This window comes from Coregonus clupeaformis, chromosome 6 (genome assembly GCF_020615455.1).
Source record: "Coregonus clupeaformis isolate EN_2021a chromosome 6, ASM2061545v1, whole genome shotgun sequence".
Lineage (NCBI taxonomy): Eukaryota > Metazoa > Chordata > Actinopteri > Salmoniformes > Salmonidae > Coregonus > Coregonus clupeaformis.
In genome coordinates, this window is record NC_059197.1 from 40,004,985 (window position 1) to 40,026,459 (window position 21,475).

A 21,475-nucleotide genomic window follows, 5' to 3' on the forward strand; every position below is an offset into this window, starting at 1 on the left:
ATATATATATATATATATATATATATATATATATATATATATACAGTGGGGAGAACAAGTATTTGATACACTGCCGATTTTGCAGGTTTTCCTACTTACAAAGCATGTAGAGGTCTGTAATTTTTATCCTAGGTACACTTCAACTGTGAGAGACAGTATCTAAAACAAAAATCCAGAAAATCGCATTGTATGATTTTTAAGTAATTCATTTGCATTTTATTGCATGACATAAGTATTTGATACATCAGAAAAGCAGAACTTAATATTTGGTACAGAAACCTTTGTTTGCAATTACAGAGATAATACGTTTCCTGTAGGTCTTGACCAGGTTTGCACACACTGCAGCAGGGATTTTGGCCCACTCCTCCATACAGACCTTCTCCAAATCCTTCAGCTGTCGCTGGGCAATACGGACTTTCAGCTCCCTCCAAAGATTTTCTATTGGGTTAAGGTCTGGAGACCGTTGCCCTAGCTGTGTGTTTCGGGTCGTTGTCATGCTGGAAGACCCAGCCACGACCCATCTTCAATGCTCTTACTGAGGGAAGGAGGTTGTTGGCCAAGATCTCGCGATACATGGCCCCATCCATCCTCCCCTCAATACGGTGCAGTCATCCTGTCCCCTTTGCAGAAAAGCATCCCCAAAGAATGATGTTTCCACCTCCATGCTTCACGGTTGGGATGGTGTTCTTGGGGTTGTACTCATCCTTCTTCTTCCTCCAAACACGGCGAGTGGAGTTTAGACCAAAAAGCTATATTTTTGTCTCATCAGACCACATGCCCTTCTCCCATTCCTCCTCTGGATCATCCAGATGGTTATTGGCAAACTTCAGACGGGCCTGGACATGCGCTGGCTTGAGCAGGGGGACCTTGCGGGCGCTGCAGGATTATAATCCATGACGGCGTAGTGTGTTACTAATGGTTTTCTTTGAGACTGTGGTCCCAGCTCTCTTCAGGTCATTGACCAGGTCCTGCCGTGTAGTTCTGGGCTGATCTCTCACCTTCCTCATGATCATTGATGCCCCACGAGGTGAGATCTTGCATGGAGCCCCAGACCGAGGGTGATTGACCGTCATCTTGAACTTCTTCCATTTTCTAATAATTGCGCCAACAGTTGTTGCCTTCTCACCAAGCTGCTTGCCTATTGTCCTGTAGCCCATCCCAGCCTTGTGCAGGTCTACAATTTTATCCCTGATGTCCTTACACAGCTCTCTGGTCTTGGCCATTGTGGAGAGGTTGGAGTCTGTTTGATTGAGTGTGTGGACAGGTGTCTTTTATACAGGTAACGAGTTCAAACAGGTGCAGTTAACACAGGTAATGAGTGGAAAAACTAACAGGTCTGTGAGAGCCGGAATTCTTACTGGTTGGTAGGTGATCAAATACTTAGGTCATGCAATAAAATGCAAATGAATTACTTAAAAATCATACAATGTGATTTTCTGGATTGTTGTTTTAGATTCTGTATCTCACAGTTGAAGTGTACCTATGATAAAAAATTACAGACCTCTACATGCTTTGTAAGTAGGAAAACCTGCAAAATCGGCAGTGTATCAAATACTTGTTCTCCCTACTGTATATATACAGGTAAAAGTCAGTAAATTAGAATATTTTGAAAAACTTGATTTATTTCAGTAATTGCATTCAAAAGGTGTAACTTGTACATTATATTTATTCATTGCACACAGACTGATGCATTCAAATGTTTATTTCATTTAATTTTGATGATTTGAAGTGGCAACAAATGAAAATCCAAAATTCCGTGTGTCACAAAATTAGAATATTGTGTAAGGGTTACATTTTGAAGACACCTGGTGCCACAAACTAATCAGCTGATTAACTCAAAACACCTGCAAAGGGCTTTAAATGGTCTCTCAGTCCAGTTCTGAAGCCTACACAAACATGGGGAAGACTTCAGATTTGACAGCTGTCCAAAAGGCGACCATCGACACATTGCACAAGGAGGGAAAGACACAAAGGTTATTGCAGAAGAGGCTGGCTGTTCTCAGAGCTCTGTGTCCAAACACATTAATAGAGAGGCAAAGGGAAGGAAAAACTGTGGTCAGAAAAAGTGTACAAGCGATAGGGATCACCGCGCCCTAGTCAAGATTGTGAAAAAAAACCATTCAAAAATGTGGGGGAGATTCACAAGGAGTGGACAGCTGCTGGAGTCAGGGCTTCAAGATCCACCACCAAGAGACGCTTGAAAGACATGGGTTTCAACTGCCGCATACCTCGTGTCAAGCCACTGTTGACCAAGAAACAGCGCGAAAAGCGTCTCACCTGGGCTAAGGAAAAAAGAGCTGGACTGCTGCTGAGTGGTCTAAAGTCATGTTTTCTGACGAAAGCAAATTTTGCATTTCCTTTGGAAATCGAGGTCCCAGAGTCTGGAGGAAGACAGGAGAGCCACAGGATCCACGTTGCCTGAAGTCTAGTGTAAAGTTTCCACCATCAGTGATGGTTTGGGGTGCCATGTCATCTGCTGGTGTCGGTCCACTCTGTTTCCTGAGATCCAGGGTCAACGCAGCCGTCTACCAGCAAGTTTTAGAGCACTTCATGCTTCCTGCTGCTGACCTGCTCTATGGAGATGGAGATTTCAGGTTCCAACAGGACTTGGCGCCTGCACACAGCGCAAAATCTACCCGTGCCTGGTTTACGGACCATGGTATTTCTGTTCTAAATTGGCCAGCCAACTCCCTGACCTTAGCCCCATAGAAAATCTGTGGGGTATTGTGAAAAGGAAGATGCAGAATGCCAGACCCAACAACGCAGAAGAGTTGAAGGCCACTATCAGAGCATCCTGGGCTCTCATAACACCTGAGCAGTGCCAGAAACTCATCGACTCCATGCCACGCCGCATTAATGCAGTAATTGAGGCAAAAGGAGCTCCAACCAAGTATTGAGTATTGTACATGCTCATATTTTTCATTTTCATACTTTTCAGTTGGCCAACATTTCTAAAAAATCCCTTTTTTGTATTAGCCTTAAGTAATATTCTAATTTTGTGACACACGGAATTTTGGATTTTCATTTGTTGCCACTTCAAATCATCAAAATTAAATGAAATAAACATTTGAATGCATCAGTCTGTGTGCAATGAATAAATATAATGTACAAGTTACACCTTTTGAATGCAATTACTGAAATAAATCAAGTTTTTCAAAATATTCTAATTTACTGACTTTTACCTGTATATTAAAAAAATTGTATATATTTATTTCGTTTTTTAATTGTTGTTTCTATCTTTTCTTTTTTTTAAATATATATATTTTTTTATGGGGGGGCGGGGGGGGTAGAATAATTACTGATATACTATTCCAGGTATTCCTTAAAGAGGTAGGGTTTCAAGTGTCTCCGGAAGGTGGTCAGTGACTCTGCTGTCCTGGCGTCGTGGGGGAGCTTGTTCCACCATTGGGGTGCCAGAGCAGCGAATAGTTTTGACTGGGCTGAGCGGGAACTGTGCTTCCGTAGAGGTAGGAGGGCTAGCAGGCCAGGGGTGGATGAACGTAGTGCCCTCGTTTGGGTGTAGGGTCTGATCAGAGCCTGAAGGTAAGGAGGTGCCGTTCCCCTCACAGCTCCGTAGGCAAGCACCATGGTTTTGTAGTAGATGCGAGCTATAACTGGAAGCCAGTGGAGTGTGCGGAGGAGCGGGGTGACATGAGAGAACTTGGGAAGGTTGAACACTGCAGCGTTCTGGATAAATTGTAGGGGTTTAATGGCACAGTCAGGGAGCCCAGCCAACAGCGAGTTGCAGTAATCCAGACGGGAGATGACAAGTGCCTGGATTAGGACCTGTGCCGCTTTCTGTGTAAGGTAGGGTCGTACTCTCAGTAGACCAGACAGGTCCTAGTTTTGTCGCACCTGGAATACTGCCCAGTTGTGTTGTCATCTGGGGCAAAGAGGGACATAGGTAAATTGCAGTTGGTCCAGAACAGACGTATTGCACTTAGATGTACATGGAGGACTAATGTCAGTAACATGCATGTCAATCTCTCCTGGCTCAAAGTTGAGGAAAGATTGACTGCATCACTATTGGTCTTTGTGCGAGGTGTTGATGTGTTGAAGGTACAGAACTGTCTGTTGAAGCAGTTGGCACACAGTTTGGAGACTCATCAGTACAACACAAGACATGCAAACAAAGGTCTTCACAGTCTGCAGGCCCAGAACAGAGGCTGGGAAACGCACAGTATTAAATAGAGCCATGACTACATGGAACTCTCTGCTACCCCAAGTAAATTAAGCTATAAATAAAAACTGATTTAAAAAACTGAAAGAACACCTTACGGCACAACAGGGACTGTGAAGAGACACAGAGATTTTTATATATTTTGTATCGTAATATGCACGGTATTATGTATTGTATTATGTAGGTGGGTGGCCTTGTACGAGCCTTAGCTTGTGCGAGCCAGAATGGCTCATAAGGCAGCAGACATCTCCTGTTTCTGAAGCGTGAGGCAGAGGCAGGAGATTATGTAGTGTTATGTATATTATGTATATTATGTATTTTATTTGTTGTTTTGTTTTCTGTTTGGACCCCAGGAAGAGAAGCCATAGCCTTGGCAGCAGCTAATTGGGAATCCTAATAAAATACTAAAATACTACTATACCTTGAAGATGGCCAGCACATCCTTCCGACGGCCATATTAACATACTGTATTACTGAGCTGTAAAACAATGTTATTTTGTAACAGATGTTGTCATAACCCTCACAGGGTTCCTATATTTGGGTAACTGTGGTGATAATGGCAAACTTATGGTTGGGTAACCGTGGTAATAATGGCACAGAGATGGTTGGGTAACCGTGGTGGTAATGGAACAGTGATGCAGTGTCCCAATGCTTAATGGGTTCTGGAAATTAGATAAGAAACAGTCTGATCCCTGAGGATTGGAAGCCTTTCTAATGGCATGTTAAATGGTAATACTTTACTTAACGCCTTCAGGTATAACCCATTATGATGATGAGTCTTGCCTAGACATTGTTATAACATGTAAGATAAACTTATTTAAGATTATATGTAGTTTCCACCAACCTTGGTTTACATCCTTTCCTGACAATACACATTTATGCAGCCGACAGATTCAATGTTTGTTCGTTTTCTCAACTGAACTACTGCCAAGCCCCTGTTGGCCTACTTAGGGTCCCAAGCCGCCATATCCTGCTGCCTGTGATGATGAGAATGCACTGCATTCAGGCAGCCAACTCTCTTCAGGTGCTCATATTTAAGCTGTAACTGCTTTGCATTCCTGTCAGTGTCTGTGTCCCAGCAGAAATATACAGCGGAGAGAGACCAGCACCAGGGTAATGCAGGGAGTACCAGAACAGTCACTGTGACAGAGCTATTGCTGCTACATGAGAACACAGGGACACAGGGACCGGCAAGTAGACAATTAAACATGTAGCCTCGCCAAGCACCACTAGCTGCGGAGACTCACTTACAATGACATCTCAGACGCTCAGTAGGTCTCGTCACTGGGCCTAGTGCAGAATAAATAAACATAAGAACTCAGGGGCTGAGGAATTCAAATGCACAGCTTGAATATTTGCTCTCACTCAAACACCTGCAGTTTGAAGGCTAGAGATAACATTGCCATGGATGGAAAAGTATAGTCCCCTGTAGCTCAGTTGGTAGAGCATGGCGTTTGCAACGCCAGGGTTGTGGGTTCATTTCCCACGGGGGGCCAGTATGAAGAAAAAAAAACATGTATGCACTCACTAACTGTAAGTCGCTCTGGATAAGAGCGTCTGCTAAATGACACACACAAAAAAAAGAGGAGACAGGTAGAGAAAACATTTTGACGGAAGAATATGGGAAAGATACATGTAGTTTTTTTTCTTTGTCTTTCTCTCCCTCTATCTCCCACCATCTCGATTAAATGCCATTTGACTTACTATGGATGCTACAGTAGACATGGATTGTCATTAGCACACTTTGCTCGGTTGTCTGACTACTGTGACTCATTGCAATGGGTTCAGTATTTAGCCCAGGCCGTCATATACATCCTACAGAGCCCGTCTCTTTGGAATTTACTCATGGTCCGGCCTCCTTCCCTCCCCTCTGCTTCTTCCTTCCATCCTCGTAACCACTCACCCCTAAAGGTCACTCACTCTGCCAGGCAGCATATAAATACACACACACACACACACACACACACACACACACACACACACACACACACAGAGAGAGAGAGCTAAGGCTGGAAGTTCATAGAAACATTATCACTGTCTTGGAGAATCGTTCATCGTTGTTGAAGTGGTAGCCCTCATGGGTGGAATGTTATTAATATTTTTTCATAATTTCATAATTAATCAACATTATATAAAAAAAAGGCATAAATATTGTGTTTCTATGTCAAATGGCTTTGTTATATTTCAGTCTTCTGTGATGTACACTGAGTATACCAAAAATTAGGAACACCTTCGTAATATTCAGTACCCCTTTTTGCCCTCAGAAAGCCTCAATTCGTTGGGGCATGGACTCTACAAGGTGTCGAAAGCGTTCCACAGGGATGCTGGCCCATGTTGACTCCAATGCTTCCCACAGTTGTGTCAAGTTGGCTGGATGTCCTTTGGGTGGTGGACAATTCTTGATACATACAGGAAACTGTTGAGCGTTTTAAAAAACAGCAGCGTTGCAGTTCTTGACACAAACCAGTGCGCCTGGCACCTACTACCATACCCTGTTCAAAGGCACATAAATAATTTGTCTTGCCTATTCACCCTCTGAATGGCACACATGCACAATCCATGTCTCAATTGTCTCAAAGCTTAAAAATCCTTCTATAGCCTGTCTCCTCCCCTTCATCTACACTAATTAAAGAGGATTTTACAAGTGACATCAATAAGGTATCATAGCTTTCAACTGGATTCAACTGGTCAGTCTATGTCATGGAAAGAGCAGGTGTTAATAATAATAATAATAATATGCCATTTAGCAGATGCTTTTATCCAAAGTGACTTACAGTCATGTGTGCATACATTGTTCTTAATGTTTTATACACTCAGTGTATATAAAGTGTAATATTGGTATGCAAACTCAAAATGTAATACATTTCAACTCTATATCTGACATGGTACAGGTGTCTTCTTTTTTTTAAACCCATAACCATGTGTGTGAGGTGTATACTTTTGTTTCAAAGTAGATTGGCAAGCTTTACACCACTCCAGCCGACGCTTGGCATTGTGCATGGTGATCTTAGGCTAGTGTGCGGCTGCTCGGCCATGGAAACCCATTTCATGAAGTTCCCGACGAACAGTTCTTGTGCTGACGTTGCTTCCAGAGGCAGTTTGGAACTCGGTAGTTGCAACCGAGGACAGACAAGTTTTATGTGCTGCGCACTTCAGCACTCGGCGGTCCCATTCTGTGAGCTTGTGTGGCCTACCACTTCGTGGCTGAGCCGTTGTTGCTCCTAGATGTTTCCACTTCACAATAACAACACTTACAGTTGACTGGGGCAGCTCTAGCAAGGCGGAAATTTGACGAACTGACGGTGCCACGTTGAAAGTCACTGAGCTCTTTAGTAAGGCCATTCTATTGCCACTGTTTGGCTATGGAGATTGCATGGATGTCTGCTCGATTTTATACACCTGTGGCTGAAATAGCCAAATCCAATAACTTGAAGGGGTGTCCACATACTTTTGTATATATAGTATATGTGTGTCTACGTCTATCAATTGTTTATGGTGGGGCTATGTCTGTAGGTTGTTATGTCTGAGATTTGTCTGAAACTTTGTTCTCCTCTGAGAATGTCTTGGTTGGACCAGGTCTGTCTTGAAAAATAGATATTATCTCAATGAGACTACATGCATAAATAAAGGTGAAATCAAATTAAAATTAAAGAGGGGTAAATTATTCTAGTCATTCACTTTTGTGTCAGCAGCATTAATGCCTCTGTGTTTATTGTTGGCTTTCACTACAAATGCATTCTCAATCATGTTTGACCGATCTCTGCATGTTGTTGAATTGGAACCATCAGATTAATTGTAGGTGATCAAGAGACAGAGAGCAAGTGTAAGGAGGCAGAAACTGGAGGAATACCTGCAAAGCAAAATTGGGAATCTTGCAAGCTTTTGGCATATGGCTCTGGGTGTTATTTGTTGTTATATTGGATTGCTTTGGATAATGGTTAAAAAGCATCAGCCATTCATCAACACCTAAGGTGAGATCAATCACTTTAAGGCTATAACTCTAGTCACTTGCAGTAGCTACTTTCATTAGAGTGAATGTACAGCGGAATGAACTAGAAGAACACACAAGAAGCTAAAATGCAAGAGTTGTTTTCTACCAATGCTGTCTTATTACTTGGGCCTGATTCAATCAGACTTTGAAATAGCATCAATTTTAGTTTCTTTCTTTTGAGCACACCTATTTTAGTGCCCCATGTCTGGATTTCCTGTATTGAACTGTGGAGGCTCATCAGAGGAGGAAGTGGAGGACAATCCTCCTCAGTGAATTACATAAAAATAAAAATAGTGAAACATTAAAAAAGTTATCATTTTTAGATAAAACTATACTAAATATATTCAATGCACCAAATAATTGATTACAACACTCTGTTTTGCAATGAAGGTCTACAGTAGCCTCAACAGCACTCTGTAGGGTAGCACCATGGTGTAGCCGGAGGACAGCTAGCTTCCGTCCTCCTCTGGTACATTGACTTCAATACAAACCTAAGATGCTCATGGTTCTCCCCCGCTTCCATAGACTTACACAGTCATTATGACAACTTCCGGAGGACATCCTCCAACATATCAGAGCTCTTGTAGCATGAACTGCCATGTTGTCCACCCAATCAAAGGATCAGAGAATGAATCTAGTACTGAAAGCATAAGCTACAGCTAGCTAGCACTGTAGTGCATAAAATGTGGTGAATAGTTGACTCAAAGAGAGAGAAGGACAATAGTTGAACAGTTTTGAACATATGAATTTCTTTAGAAATGAATGAGAAGCAAGAGAGAGAGAGAGAGAGAGAGAGAGCTATATTTCGTCATCCTTTTCACTTTCACTTACTTAGCTAGCAAATGCAGCTAGCTAGTTTAGCCTACTCAAACACTCAGCTCAAACAGAGGGATGCTATGTTTGCTAGTTGGTTATGACTATCCAACACTGGAACTCTTCCAAGTGAAGGTAAGCTTTTGGTTTTACTAATTTATTGCCACCGCGGCCCACCGGTGTAACAGCTAAACTGCTTACTGACTGTACACTGTACTGCATGATTGTGTGCACCTACGTTCTGAACTTTCATTCATAGGCTAGGTTGTAGCAACCTCATGACGGGTATAGGAAAAATTTGAGTATCATGTAGTAGCCTAAACCTATCGATGTTACATTGAACTGGGTGAATGGAATATGAATGACAGTCATCCAATATGCTGTAATAGAACAGTTGAAGTCGGATGTTTACATACACTTAGGTTGGAGTCATTAAAACTTGTTTTTCAACCACTCCACAAATTTCTTGTTAACAAACTATAGTTTTGGCAAGTCGGTTAGGACATCTACTTTGTGCATGACACAAGTAATTCTTCCAACAATTGTTTACAGACAGATTATTTCACTTATAATTCACTGTATCACAATTCCAGTGGGTCAGAAGTTTACATAAACTAAGTTGACTGTGCCTTTAAACAGCTTGGAAAATTCCAGAAAATGATGTCATAGCTTTAGAAGATTATGATAGGCTAATTTACATAATTTGAGTCAATTGGAGGTGTACCTGTGGATGTATTTCAAGGCCTACCTTCAAACTCAGTGCCTCTTTGCTTGACATCATTGGATAATCAAAAGAAATCAGCCAAGACCTCAGAAAAAAAATTGTAGACCTCCACAAGGCTGGTTCATCCTTGGGAGCAATTTCCAAACGCCTGAAGGTACCACGTTCATCTGTACAAACAATAATACGCAAGTATAAACAGCATGGGACCACGCAGCCGTCATACCGCTCAGGAAGGAGATGCATTCTGTCTCCTAGAGATGAACGTACTTTGGTGCAAATCAATCCCAGAACAACAGCAAAGGACCTTGTGAAGATGCTGGAGGAAACAGGTACACAAGTATCTATATCCACAGTAAAACGAGTCCTATATCGACATAACCTGAAAGGCCGCTCAGCAAGGAAGAAGCCACTGCTCCAAAACCGCCATAAAAAAGCCAGACTACGGATTGCAACTGCACATGGGGACAAAGATCGTACTTTTTGGAGAAATGTCCTCTGGTCTGATGAAACAAAAATAGAACTGTTTGGCCATAATGACCTTTGTTATGTTTGGAGGAAAAAGGGGGTAACTTGCAAGCCGAAGAACGCCATCCCAACCGTGAAGTACGGGGGTTGCAGCATCATGCTGTGGGGGTGCTTTGCTGCAGGAGGGACTGGTGCACTTCACAAAATAGATGGCATCATGAGGAAGGAAATGTATGTTGATATATTGAAGCAACATCTCAAGACATCAGTCAGGAAGTTAAAGCTTGGTCGCAAATGGGTCTTCCAAATGGACAATGACCCCAAGCATACTTCCAAAGTTGTGGCAAAATGGCTTAAGGACAACAAAGTCAAAGTATTGGAGTGGCCATCACAAAGCCCTGACCTCAATCCTATAGAAAATGTGTGGGCAGAACTGAAAAAGCGTGTGCGAGCATGGAGGCCTACAAACCTGACTCAGTTACACCAGCTCTGTCAGGGGGAATGGGCCAAAATTCACCCAACTTATTGTGGGAAGCTTGTGGAAGGCTACCCGACACGTTTGACCCAAGTTAAACAATTTAAAGGCAATGCTACCAAATACTAATTGAGTGTATGTACACTTCTGACCCAGTGGGAATGTGATGAAAGAAATAAAAGTTTAAATATATAATTCTCTCTACTATTATTCTGACATTTCACATTCTTAAAATAAAGTGGTAATCCTAACTGACCTAAGACAGGGAATTTTTACTAGGATTAAATGTCAGGAATTGTGAAAAACTAGATTTAAATGTATTTGGCTAAGGTGTATATAAAATTCAGACTTCAACTGTATTATTGTCCTCAATCATCTTAAACGGCACCGACCGCCACTGGTATTGAAGTATGGTACATAAATAGTTGCATGATTTGCATCCATCAGACAAAACGTACCTCTGTAGAGTAATCAATACTATTTTACACCTTTTGTAAAAACTAAAACTAATAATAAGAAATATACAATTGATTTGGGAACCTACATTCCAGTCCCCCTATGTCTATGTAGCAAAGGAAAGTTTGTTGTTTGCTTTCCCTCTCTTCAAAAGTTTACCTCTTTTCCTTCCCTTTCCTCCCCCCTGCAGTTTGACATGCAGCGCATCACCCTTGAGGAGCTGAAACACATCCTGTTCCATGCCTTCAGAGACCATCTGACCATGAAGGACATCGAGAACATCATCATCAACGAGGAGGAGAGCCTCAATGAGAGCTCGGGACACTGTCAGGCAGACTTTGAAGGAAGTGAGTTGAGTAGATTCTGTAGTTTGTGGAGAGGGGGATGGGGTGTGAGAGAGAGAGAGAGAGAGAGAGAGAGAGAGAGAGAGAGAGAGAGAGAGAGAGAGAGAGAGAGAGAGAGAGAGAGAGAGAGAGAGAGAGAGAGAGAGAGAGAGAGAGAGAGAGAGAGAGAGAGAGAGAGAGAGAGAGAGAGAGAGAGAGCTGTCATTGGCGGGGCAGAGCGCGCTGCACGCCTGTCCTCCTGTCAGGACAGATCTGACTCCACCTATCAGGATCCATTACTGTCAAAGACTCCACCTGCTGATTTATTGATTGAAGGTGTTTATGGTGTAGGAAGTCATGTGGTCCCCTGGGCTATAGCTAGCAGTGATGGAATATGCATAGCCTGGCTCTGCAAAAATGTGTCTTCAGAAAGTTATGAATACCGCAACAGCAGAGAAGGGTGTTTAGGTTGATATGAATCTTTATTTTCTGTTTGTTATTGGGTTATTATATTTTAAGTAGAAATTTGGCACCAATATTGAATTTTAAAAGCCTGCTATATTAATTGAAGTGCCCTTTAATATAGACCACATGGAGAATTCAATAAATCAGATTTATGATATGAATAAAGGCTTGCCAAAGTGCCAAACTTCACCATTTTGACATGTCCCTCCGTCAACCCTGTGTCACTTCTAGGAAGATTTCAAACCACTTAATCCAAAAATGTCTCCAAGTTTCACCATCATTTTAAAGCCCTAGTTATTTTTGTTGACATAGGCATTTCTGAACATATCTTTTTATTTCATGTGATTAGTGATTAATTTACTCCTGTCCTTAATTTTAAGGTCAACCATGTTACGTGAACTACACTCTTGTTTTAATATGGTCAAACTTTTAAAACATGTTTTTTCAAAGGCAACATTGAACGTGTAATAGTCAAATCATAGTGTAAAAGCAGGTGAGCTGGTTCTACTCTTTTTGGCAATTTTCTGGTGTTTTGTGGTGGAAAACTGAGCAGGTTGAGTATAACACGTCAACCCTGTTACCCACAGATAGACATGCTGGAAATGTTTTAGCAATTTCATTGTTTTGGTTCAGCTTGCATTCAATTACCACTCCCTGTTGCACACAACAAGCTTCCATTCCCCCATTCACAATGGGATTTATGGCTAATTTAAGATGAAATCGTCAACCTGTTACATTTACATTTGTGGATGAACGCAATGCCCTCGTTTGGGTGTAGGGACTGATCAGAGCCTGAAGGTACGGAGGTGCCGTTCCCCTCACAGCTCCGTAGGCAAGCACCATGGTCTTGTAGCAGATGCGAGCTTCAACTGGAAGCCAGTGGAGTGTGCGGAGGAGCGGGGTGACGTGAGAGAACTTGGGAAGGTTGAACACCAGACGGGCTGCGGCATTCTGGATGAGTTGTAGGGGTTTAATGGCATAGGCAGGGAGCCCAGCTAACAGCGAGTTGCAGTAATCCAGACGGGAGATGACAAGTGTCTGGATTAGGACCTGTGCCGCTTCCTGTGTAAGGCAGGGTCGTACTCTCCGAATGTTGTAGAGCATGAACCTACAGGATCGGGTCACCGCCTTGATGTTAGCGGAGAACGACAGGGTGTTGTCCAGGGTCACCCGAAGGCTCTTTGCACTCTGGGAGGAGGACACAACGGAGTTGTCAACCGTGATGGCAAGATCATGGAACAGGCAGTCCTTCCCCGGGAGGAAGAGCAGCTCCGTCTTGCCGAGGTTCAGCTTGAGGTGGTGATCCGTCATCCACACTGATATGTCTGCCAGACATGCAGAGATGCGATTCGCCACCTGGTTATCAGAAGGGGGAAAGGAGAAGATTAGTTGTGTGTCGTCTGCGTAGCAATGATAGGAGAGGCCATGTGAGGATATGACAGAGCCAAGTGACTTGGTGTATAGCGAGAATAGGAGAGGGCCTAGAACTGAGCCCTGGGGGACACCAGTGGTGAGAGCACGTGGTGCGGAGACAGATTCTCGCCACGCCACTTGGTAGGAGTGACCTGTCAGGTAGGACGCAATCCAAGAGTGAGCCGCGCCGGAGATGCCCAACTCGGAGAGGGTGGAGAGGAGGATCAACCTTGTCAACCTTGTTACTTTATTTGGCATTTAATAGGCACTTACTATAGTCTAGTTTTAAATGTAACCTCTTGAGATGGGAAAACATGTTTTTTATTAAATTGAACATGTGCTCTTTTTGACAGAATGTTAAAATTAGGTGAAATCCAAAGTATTTTTTGACCAAGTTGCAATTCTCAAAAGGCACCGAATTGTTGGAATGATCCTATTATGTCCGTAGTGAAGATGATACAACAGTTGAATGTCAGGAGCAGGAGACCAGAGTTCCGATTAATACTAACACAACAAACATTTGAACATTTCCCCTGAGATCCTTTGAGTACAACTACTCACACCTTCCCCAGTAAGCTGTTGGTTCTGTAGCCTTTCAGGTTAGAGCCAAAATAGACACCCAGAGGTCATTCCATTCTTAATGTCCCTCTGTGGCAGTCTGAGACACACTGCACCTTGTGAAACTGGAAAGGCTGTGTGATGCTGTAGAGCCAAAATGGCCTTTCATGGTAAATTTACTGATGTAGGAATGGCAACAGACAGCAGGGCTGGACATGTATTGTAAGGTGCTTTATCAGAGTATTAAAACCGGAGGGTGAGACTGAGAGAATACAATGTGTCCTCTGTGTTTATGGGATGTTTCAACTGGGTTTGTGACTGGGAGTTCCAGTTAGCACCACTACGGGATAAATCACAAAGGGAAAGGGAATATCAGGCCCCAAGGTCTAAATGAACAGTACCTGCTATTGAGGAACACTTGAATGTGTTCTGACCTATATAAATAAATACTTGATCTCACTGTAGGGCACAATTGATTGTGTTATCATACACTGCTTCATGATACAGATATGACAAATCTATAAATTTTAGCTCATTTTGATTACGCATTTTATGGAAGAAAACTGTTATCGTTAACTTTTGTGTCAGTAGGGATGATTTCAGTGCTTTTTGACATCAGAGTTATAAATAGCTTGTGAGTGAGAGAGTGAGATGTAAAGGGAGTCGGGGGCGAGCTACACAGGACTCTGTACCTGCAGGTCATTGGGCCAGCCCACCTAATTACCACGGTTACCATGGCTCCGTAACCCAGCTCTGCTGTTTCCAGGTCACTGATTGGCCAGGGGGAGGGAGACTTGCTGACTTACCATTCCATGCCGGAGGTAGACTGAACCGGATAATGATATCACAGCCTGAAGTTGGCTTGGCTTTCAAGCTGTGTGTGTGTGTGTTGTGCGTGTGCGTGTGTGTGTGTGTTTGTTGTGTGTGTGCATATCTGTCCATATCTACTGTATATGTGTCAGTTATATTTTCATCCCGGGTCCCACTGTGCTGCGGACACAAACACAAACACATCATGTGACAGAGAGCAGAGCCTCAGCTTCTGCACACTCTCCCTGCCACTCACTCACTCCCTCCTTTCCTTTCTTCCATCCCTCCCTCATTCACTTACTCACTCACTTTCCGACACTATATGATTCAGAAGAGAGCCTGGTGCAGTTTGTTCAATAGTCATTTCTCCCCATCAACACTGCTGAAAATGACTTGCTTTCTCTTTCTCCTTTTCTTACAACAGAGAATGGCAAAAATGTGATGTGCCAGCTTGAACTGGATTTGGTAATAAACCTCTATGCATCTTTCTCTTTCTTGCTTTCTCTCTCTTTCTCCCTTCCCTCCTTTCTCTCTTCTATTAGTCCATTCTAAAAATAAGAACCGGCAGACTTGCGTGAGGAAGAGTCTGATCTGCGCCTTCGCCATGGCCTTCATCATCAGTGTCATGCTCATCGCGGCCAATCAAATGCTGCGGAACGGCCTGGAGTAGCCACACTCGGCCACACCCACTGTGAGCGGGAAAAACAAACCTGCATGTGCATGATGACAGTGGGTGAGGTCATTTCCTGTTTCTTTAGAAAGAAAAAAACGACTTCAAAAATGCCTCACTGATGTTGACAAAAAAACGAAAAACACTGACTGATAAACTACCTGATTTTTCTGAGTGGATAACAGTCCGACGTCCAACGACACTGAGAAGCCAGCATGAGGAGTCCAGCGAGACCCCTCATAACCCCATTACTCTGGCAGGGACATTCAAGGGCTGACATTCGCTTACTCTGCTGTCTCTATTCCCTAATGCAATAAAAACACAAGTACAGGAGTTCAGCACTCTTCTTGCCTCAGAAGGTGGATTGAGACAGGCCCTCAGTGTATCTGTATAAGGCAGCATCCTTGTGGATTGAGACATACCCACAATTGTATCTGTGTTAGAGAGATTGGAGCTGTGCCTCCTGCAGTGCAGAGAGCCAGACTGGCTACTCACACTCGCTCTTACGCACACATATATGCATGTACTTCCACACACACACACAAACACACAAACACACACACACACACACACACACACACACAAACAAACACTTAAATAATTGGCCTGTTAATCTAATTTCCTGAGGGCGGGTGGAAGCCAGCTCACTACTGCAGCATACAGTAAGGCTGTTGTAGGACGGGTGTTTAAGCTGTTCTAGAAGCTTTCATCCAGAGTTCAGGAGTGCAATCGGTGGGTATTACTGTGCCCAATATTTTCCCTATATGTAAAATTGAAAAATGTCTCACTGTCACTGTCTCTGTGTACATTCCCAATGCTAAACAGAACAGTGTTTGAAAGACCATAGCTGTGAAAAGTGTGGGCTGTACTGTACCTATGATCTAATTCCTCTTGAGGTAGGTAGGTCTGAACTCCTGTATTGTATTGACTCTCATGGTAATATTTAAACCACCTTCAGTTTTGCTGAGGACTGCTTGTAATAGCTACAGTACTGCATGCGATCAAGTCAACGTCGATATGTAAATATGTATGTAACCCATGTTGTTGTTGTCTAAGTGTATTGGGTGACGGTGTTCTATTCTGTATGTGCATGATTGTTGGTACACTCTGCTCTAGCAGATTTAGAGGTGGAGGAAAGGAGAGAGCACTGTGAAACGTCTGCTAAATGACTAAAATGTAAATGTAAATGTGAAACCAGAGGCTGCTGCCTTCCACATCACAATACACAGGCAGACAGACAGACACACAGCTCTCTATATTCCCCTCACCCTCTGGCCAAAGCCATAGAATTCACTAGAGATGTACTGACTGAAGAACACTAAATGGATGTTGTTGTTTTCTGTTACAAATATGTATTTTCGGTAGGAACAGTCCATCCTTTGTGTATGTTGTTGGGTTCCTTCACCCACCCTTTTGAATTTCCATCTATCCCCATGAGCAGAACGGAGAGAAGAATCACAGACTGGTGCAAGAGCCCCATCTAGAGGTTTGCTCCAGAATTCTGATATTTTTTGTAACACAATGTGCTCTCCTAGCTCTGGTCCAGGGCGTTAGTGTAGCCTGCAAACCCTGGTAAAAACGGTGTGCAGGTGAGGTTGGAAGCCCAAAAGGGCTTATATGAAAACCACACCACAAATATAAGTACAAAAAAATTAGTTTGTTCAATCAGTTAAACAAAGCATAATAATTATAATTGTACATGATATACTCAATATACAAGAAAAAACATGTTTGATTATGTGTGTGTGTGTGCATGTGTGTGTGAGTGTGAGAGTTAGGCTACATGGAGGGGATTATTGGGTAGTTTGGTTAATCAGGCTGACCCCCAGTCTTCACTTAAAGTTATTGAGGGATGATGAGGTTTTGGCAATGTGAAGATAAGAATTCCAGAGTATGGTACCTCTGTATCTGATAGAGAATTGACTATGTGAGGTGCGGCAGTAGGGAGGGTGAAGGTTATCGCAGTGTCTTGTGTTATATAGATGGATTTCAGAATTAACCTGGATGAATCCATTGAAGGGTTAAGGTAAACTGTCTGGGAGGTATGAGTATGTGTAGATGAATGTGCATAATTGGCATACATTAATGTCGTAAATAGACAAGATATTGAGTTTCTTAAATAAAGGTGCAGATGGAGCCAGGTAATTATAGGAGGTGGCTAGTCTTGCAAATGTATTTTCTATGATGAGTAATTTGTGTAGATAGGAGGCATACAGTCCATTCAGAAAGTACTCAGACCCCTTGACTTTTTCCACATTTTGTTAGGTTACAGCCTTATTCTAAAATGGATTCAATTGTTTGTTTTTTCCTCATCAATACCCCATAATGACAAAGCAAAAACGTATTTTTAAACATTTTTGTACATGTATTAAAAACAAAAACGGAAATATTACATTTACATAAGTATTCAGACCCTTTACTCAGTAATTTGTTGAAGCACCTTTGGCAGCGATGACAGCCTCGAGTCTTCTTGGGTATAACGCTACAAGCTTGGCACACCTGTATTTGGGGAGTTTCTCCCATTCTTCTCTGCAGATCCTCTCAAGCTCTGTCAGGTTGGATGGGGAGTGTCGCTGCACAGCTATTTTCAGGTCTCTCCAGAGATGTTCCATCGGGTTCAAGTCCAGGCTCTGGCTGGGCCACTCAAGGACATTCAGTGACTTGTCCCGAAGCCATTCCTGCGTTGTCTTGGCTGTGTGCTTAGGGTCGTTGTCCTGTTGGAAGGTGAACCTTCGTCACAGTCTGAGGTCCTGAGCGCTCTGGAGCAGGTTTTCATCGAGGATCTCTCTGTACTTTGCTCCGTTCATCTTTCCCTCGATCCTGACTAGTCTCCCAGTCCCTGCCGCTGAAAAACATTCCCACAGCATGATGCTGCCACCACCATGCTTCACCGTAGGGATGGTGCCAAGGCCCTTCTCCCCCGATTGCTCCGTTTGGCCGGGCGGCCAGCTCTAGGAAGAGTCTTGGTGGTTCCAAACTTCTTCCATTTAAGAATGATGGAGGCCACTGTGTTCTTGGGGACCTTCAATGCTGCAGAAATGTTTTGGTACCCTTCTCCAGATCTGTGCCTCGACACAATCCTGTCTCGGCACTCTACGGACAATTCCTTCGACCTCATGGCTTGGTTTTTGCTCTGACATGCACTGTCAACTGTGGGACCTTATATAGACAGGTGTGTTCCAAATCATGTCAAATCAATTGAATTTACCACAGGTGGACTCCTATCAAGTTGTAGAAAAATCTCAAGGATGATCAATGGAAACAGGATGCACCTGAGCTCAATTTCGAGTCTCATAGCAAAGGGTCTAAATACTTATGTAAATAAGGTATTTCTGTTTTTTATTTTTAATACATTTGCAAAAATTTCTAAAAACCTGTTGTCGCTTTGTTATTATGGGGTATTGTGTGTAGATTGATGAGGATTTTTTTTTATGGTAGCCTCCCGAGTGGCGCAACGGTCTAAGGCACTGCATCGCAGTGTTTGAGGCGTCACTACAGCCCCGGGTTCGATCCCAGGCTGTGTCACAGCCGGCCGTGACCGGGAGATCCATGAGGCAGCGCAAAATTGGCCCAGCGTCGTCTGGGTTAGGGGATGGTTTGGCAGGCCGGGATTTTCTTGTCCCATCGCGCTCTAGCGACTCCTTTTGGCAGGCCGGACACCTGCCAGCTGACTTCGGTCGCCAGCTGTACAGTGTTTCCTCCAACTCATTGGTGCGGCTGGCTTCTGGGTTAAGCGAGCAGTGTGCCTAGAAGCAGTGCGGCTTGGCAGGGTCGTGTTTCGGAGGATGCATGCCTCTCCCGAGTCCGTAAGGGAGTTGCAGCGATGGGACAAGATTGTAACTACCTATTGGATTTCACGAAAAAGGTAATCCATTTTAGAATAAGGCTGAAACGTAACAAAATGTGGAAAAAGTCAAGGGGTCTGAATACTTTCCAAATGCACTGTATGTACTGGCCCAGACAATATTACAGTAAATGAGATATGGGTAAATAAAGGTATATGGAAATGTCAGCTGGATAATCGATCCCTTGTATTGAGATGTCAAATCATCAGAACATAACATTTTGAAATATAATATTATGATTCTTATCTATCTTATCGGTATAGAAGGTTTTATGAAATTATGAATGTTCTACCTAAATAATTGTTGGTTCGATTAACTGCACTGTTTGTGAAACATACATAGTAGTCTTTTTATTGGAATTCTGTATGTCTTGCTCATGGCAGAAAATCTCCTTTCTAATCACCTTGAAGAAGTTTGCATTAAAGTATGATCAATGAACGTCCCCATTCATTTTAACATAATGTTTGGATGGATGGCTCCTCTGTGAAGTTTTCATAGTTATTCTATGATGTCAAAATAAAAGCACTGATTTGTGTGCAATATCATCTTGCAAATAGAGTAGGCTACACTGGATTTAATATTGTTGAGACCACCAATTTAAGCCTAATCGGTGGCAGATTCTCACCTCATTCATTATATAATGTATTCTGTCAAACTGGAGTTTGTTCCTTATTTTTTTGTTTTGAGCAATCACCCTTGTCTGCTTCTTTAATGGCTCCCTAATACATATGTAGAGCACTACTGTTGACCAGGGCCCATGGGGCTCTGGCCAAAGTAGTGCACTATAGAAGGAATAGTGTGTCATTTGGGACACAGCCCCACCCTAACCCCATGATACACTGTAATACCAGGGTATAGTCTGAACCTTATTTTTATGAATAAATACATGTTAGCCCACATAAAAGGCTCTGACCTGGGTATACTATACTGTTACAGGGGATGGAGCTGTGCCTGCCCTCACAGAATCAGTGCATGTCTTGATCATTAAAACTGATGGTGAATAAGGCTGGAAAACTAACAGTCTCACATCAGTAGCATGGTGGTTGAATTGCACATGTATGTGCTGTATGGACACTGTACATAAAAAATCATAGATATACACAGTGCTTAATTTGAGCCGGATCAGGATCCGGCACCTCTCCGTTTTGGACTGTTTTGTTCCGGAAACTATTTGGCCGGATCCGGTACCTCTTGTGGCATGAAAATGTACAAGAGGTACAATGTAAAAATTCTAATAAACGCGATCAAAGTTCATTCGAGTTGCCTCTTCGTTAATTCTCCTACAACCACAAAAAAAGGTAAATATTAGCCCTGGCCTAATATTCTAAGAGTTGATTTGTGTTGGGCCGGCCCGGGTTTATGGTTTGCGCAACATTGTAACTTATGTTTGAGCCCAACGCGTGGCCGTGGCTGTGTGAGAAGCGCGCCAGTATCTCTCACATAACTAGAATTAGATTTATTTTATATGATCTCTCTCCCTCTCTGCTCTGATAGACATGAGCCTGCAACTCTTATCTCTCCAGCGTTGCACTTCATCATGTATTTCCTTATAGAGTCATAGCCGCGCTAAGGGTCTGAAGGAACTGCAGCTGCCTACAGTCGGGGACGCGCCGCAAATATGTCAGTAAAAAAACAGCACGCAGACAAAACAGGCCTTTCGTAATATTTCAAGGACAATAGAGGGAAGCACAGGTTGGAAAGCAAATGGCTCCTGCTGAAAAGAGAAGACTATATGCTGTAATATTGTTCTACAAAAGTGTGAGAGAGAGACAGAGCGAGAGAGAGCTTTTTGGCACGAGCACATCGACAATCACCAGCGAGTGAGCTGCGCATAATTGGGTGAGTAAGTGAAACTGCAAAGCATTTTTAGGACTATAATTCTCTCCTCATATTGTAGCCTACAATATGTGTCTCCACACACCTACGCCTAGGCTATTGATGGATTCAAGACAATGTATTTTCTCATGCGTTCCGGTACCTCAGCACTCCCCAGGTCACCCCCCTCTCACGCTCACTTTTTGTTCAGGCACTTACAAATTAAGCACTGGTATACAGTACATACATATACACATGTAAACTGTGCATGCACACCATTAAAACATGTAGGGGCAGTTGCCGGACACACATTAAGCCTCGTGCTGGACTAAAAAGCAAGATCAATTGAGTGCTTTTTAGTCCAGATTTAAGTTGTAATATTAATAATAGCCTGAATATTGTATCTGTAAATATTGAAATCTGTACAAAAGTAAATGGAAAGCATTTATGCAATAAAACATCTCTTTTTTGT

At 42.9% G+C, this 21,475-nt stretch overlaps 1 protein-coding gene across 2 annotated transcripts in view; it reads left to right on the top strand.

The window, feature by feature from the left end:
* The window catches only part of LOC121567929 (calcium-binding protein 8-like), a 99,335-nt gene extending 82,189 nt beyond the window's left edge, over positions 1 to 17,146 (top strand). For both annotated transcript variants that reach the window (XM_041878318.1, XM_041878317.1), the window contains exons 5-6: positions 11,295 to 11,451; positions 15,216 to 17,146. In XM_041878318.1, coding sequence (XP_041734252.1) covers positions 11,295 to 11,451; positions 15,216 to 15,343 — 285 coding nt within the window. In that variant the 3' untranslated portion in view covers positions 15,344 to 17,146. The remainder of the gene's footprint in view (positions 1 to 11,294; positions 11,452 to 15,215) is intronic.
* The last annotated feature ends 4,329 nt before the right edge of the window (positions 17,147 to 21,475 follow it).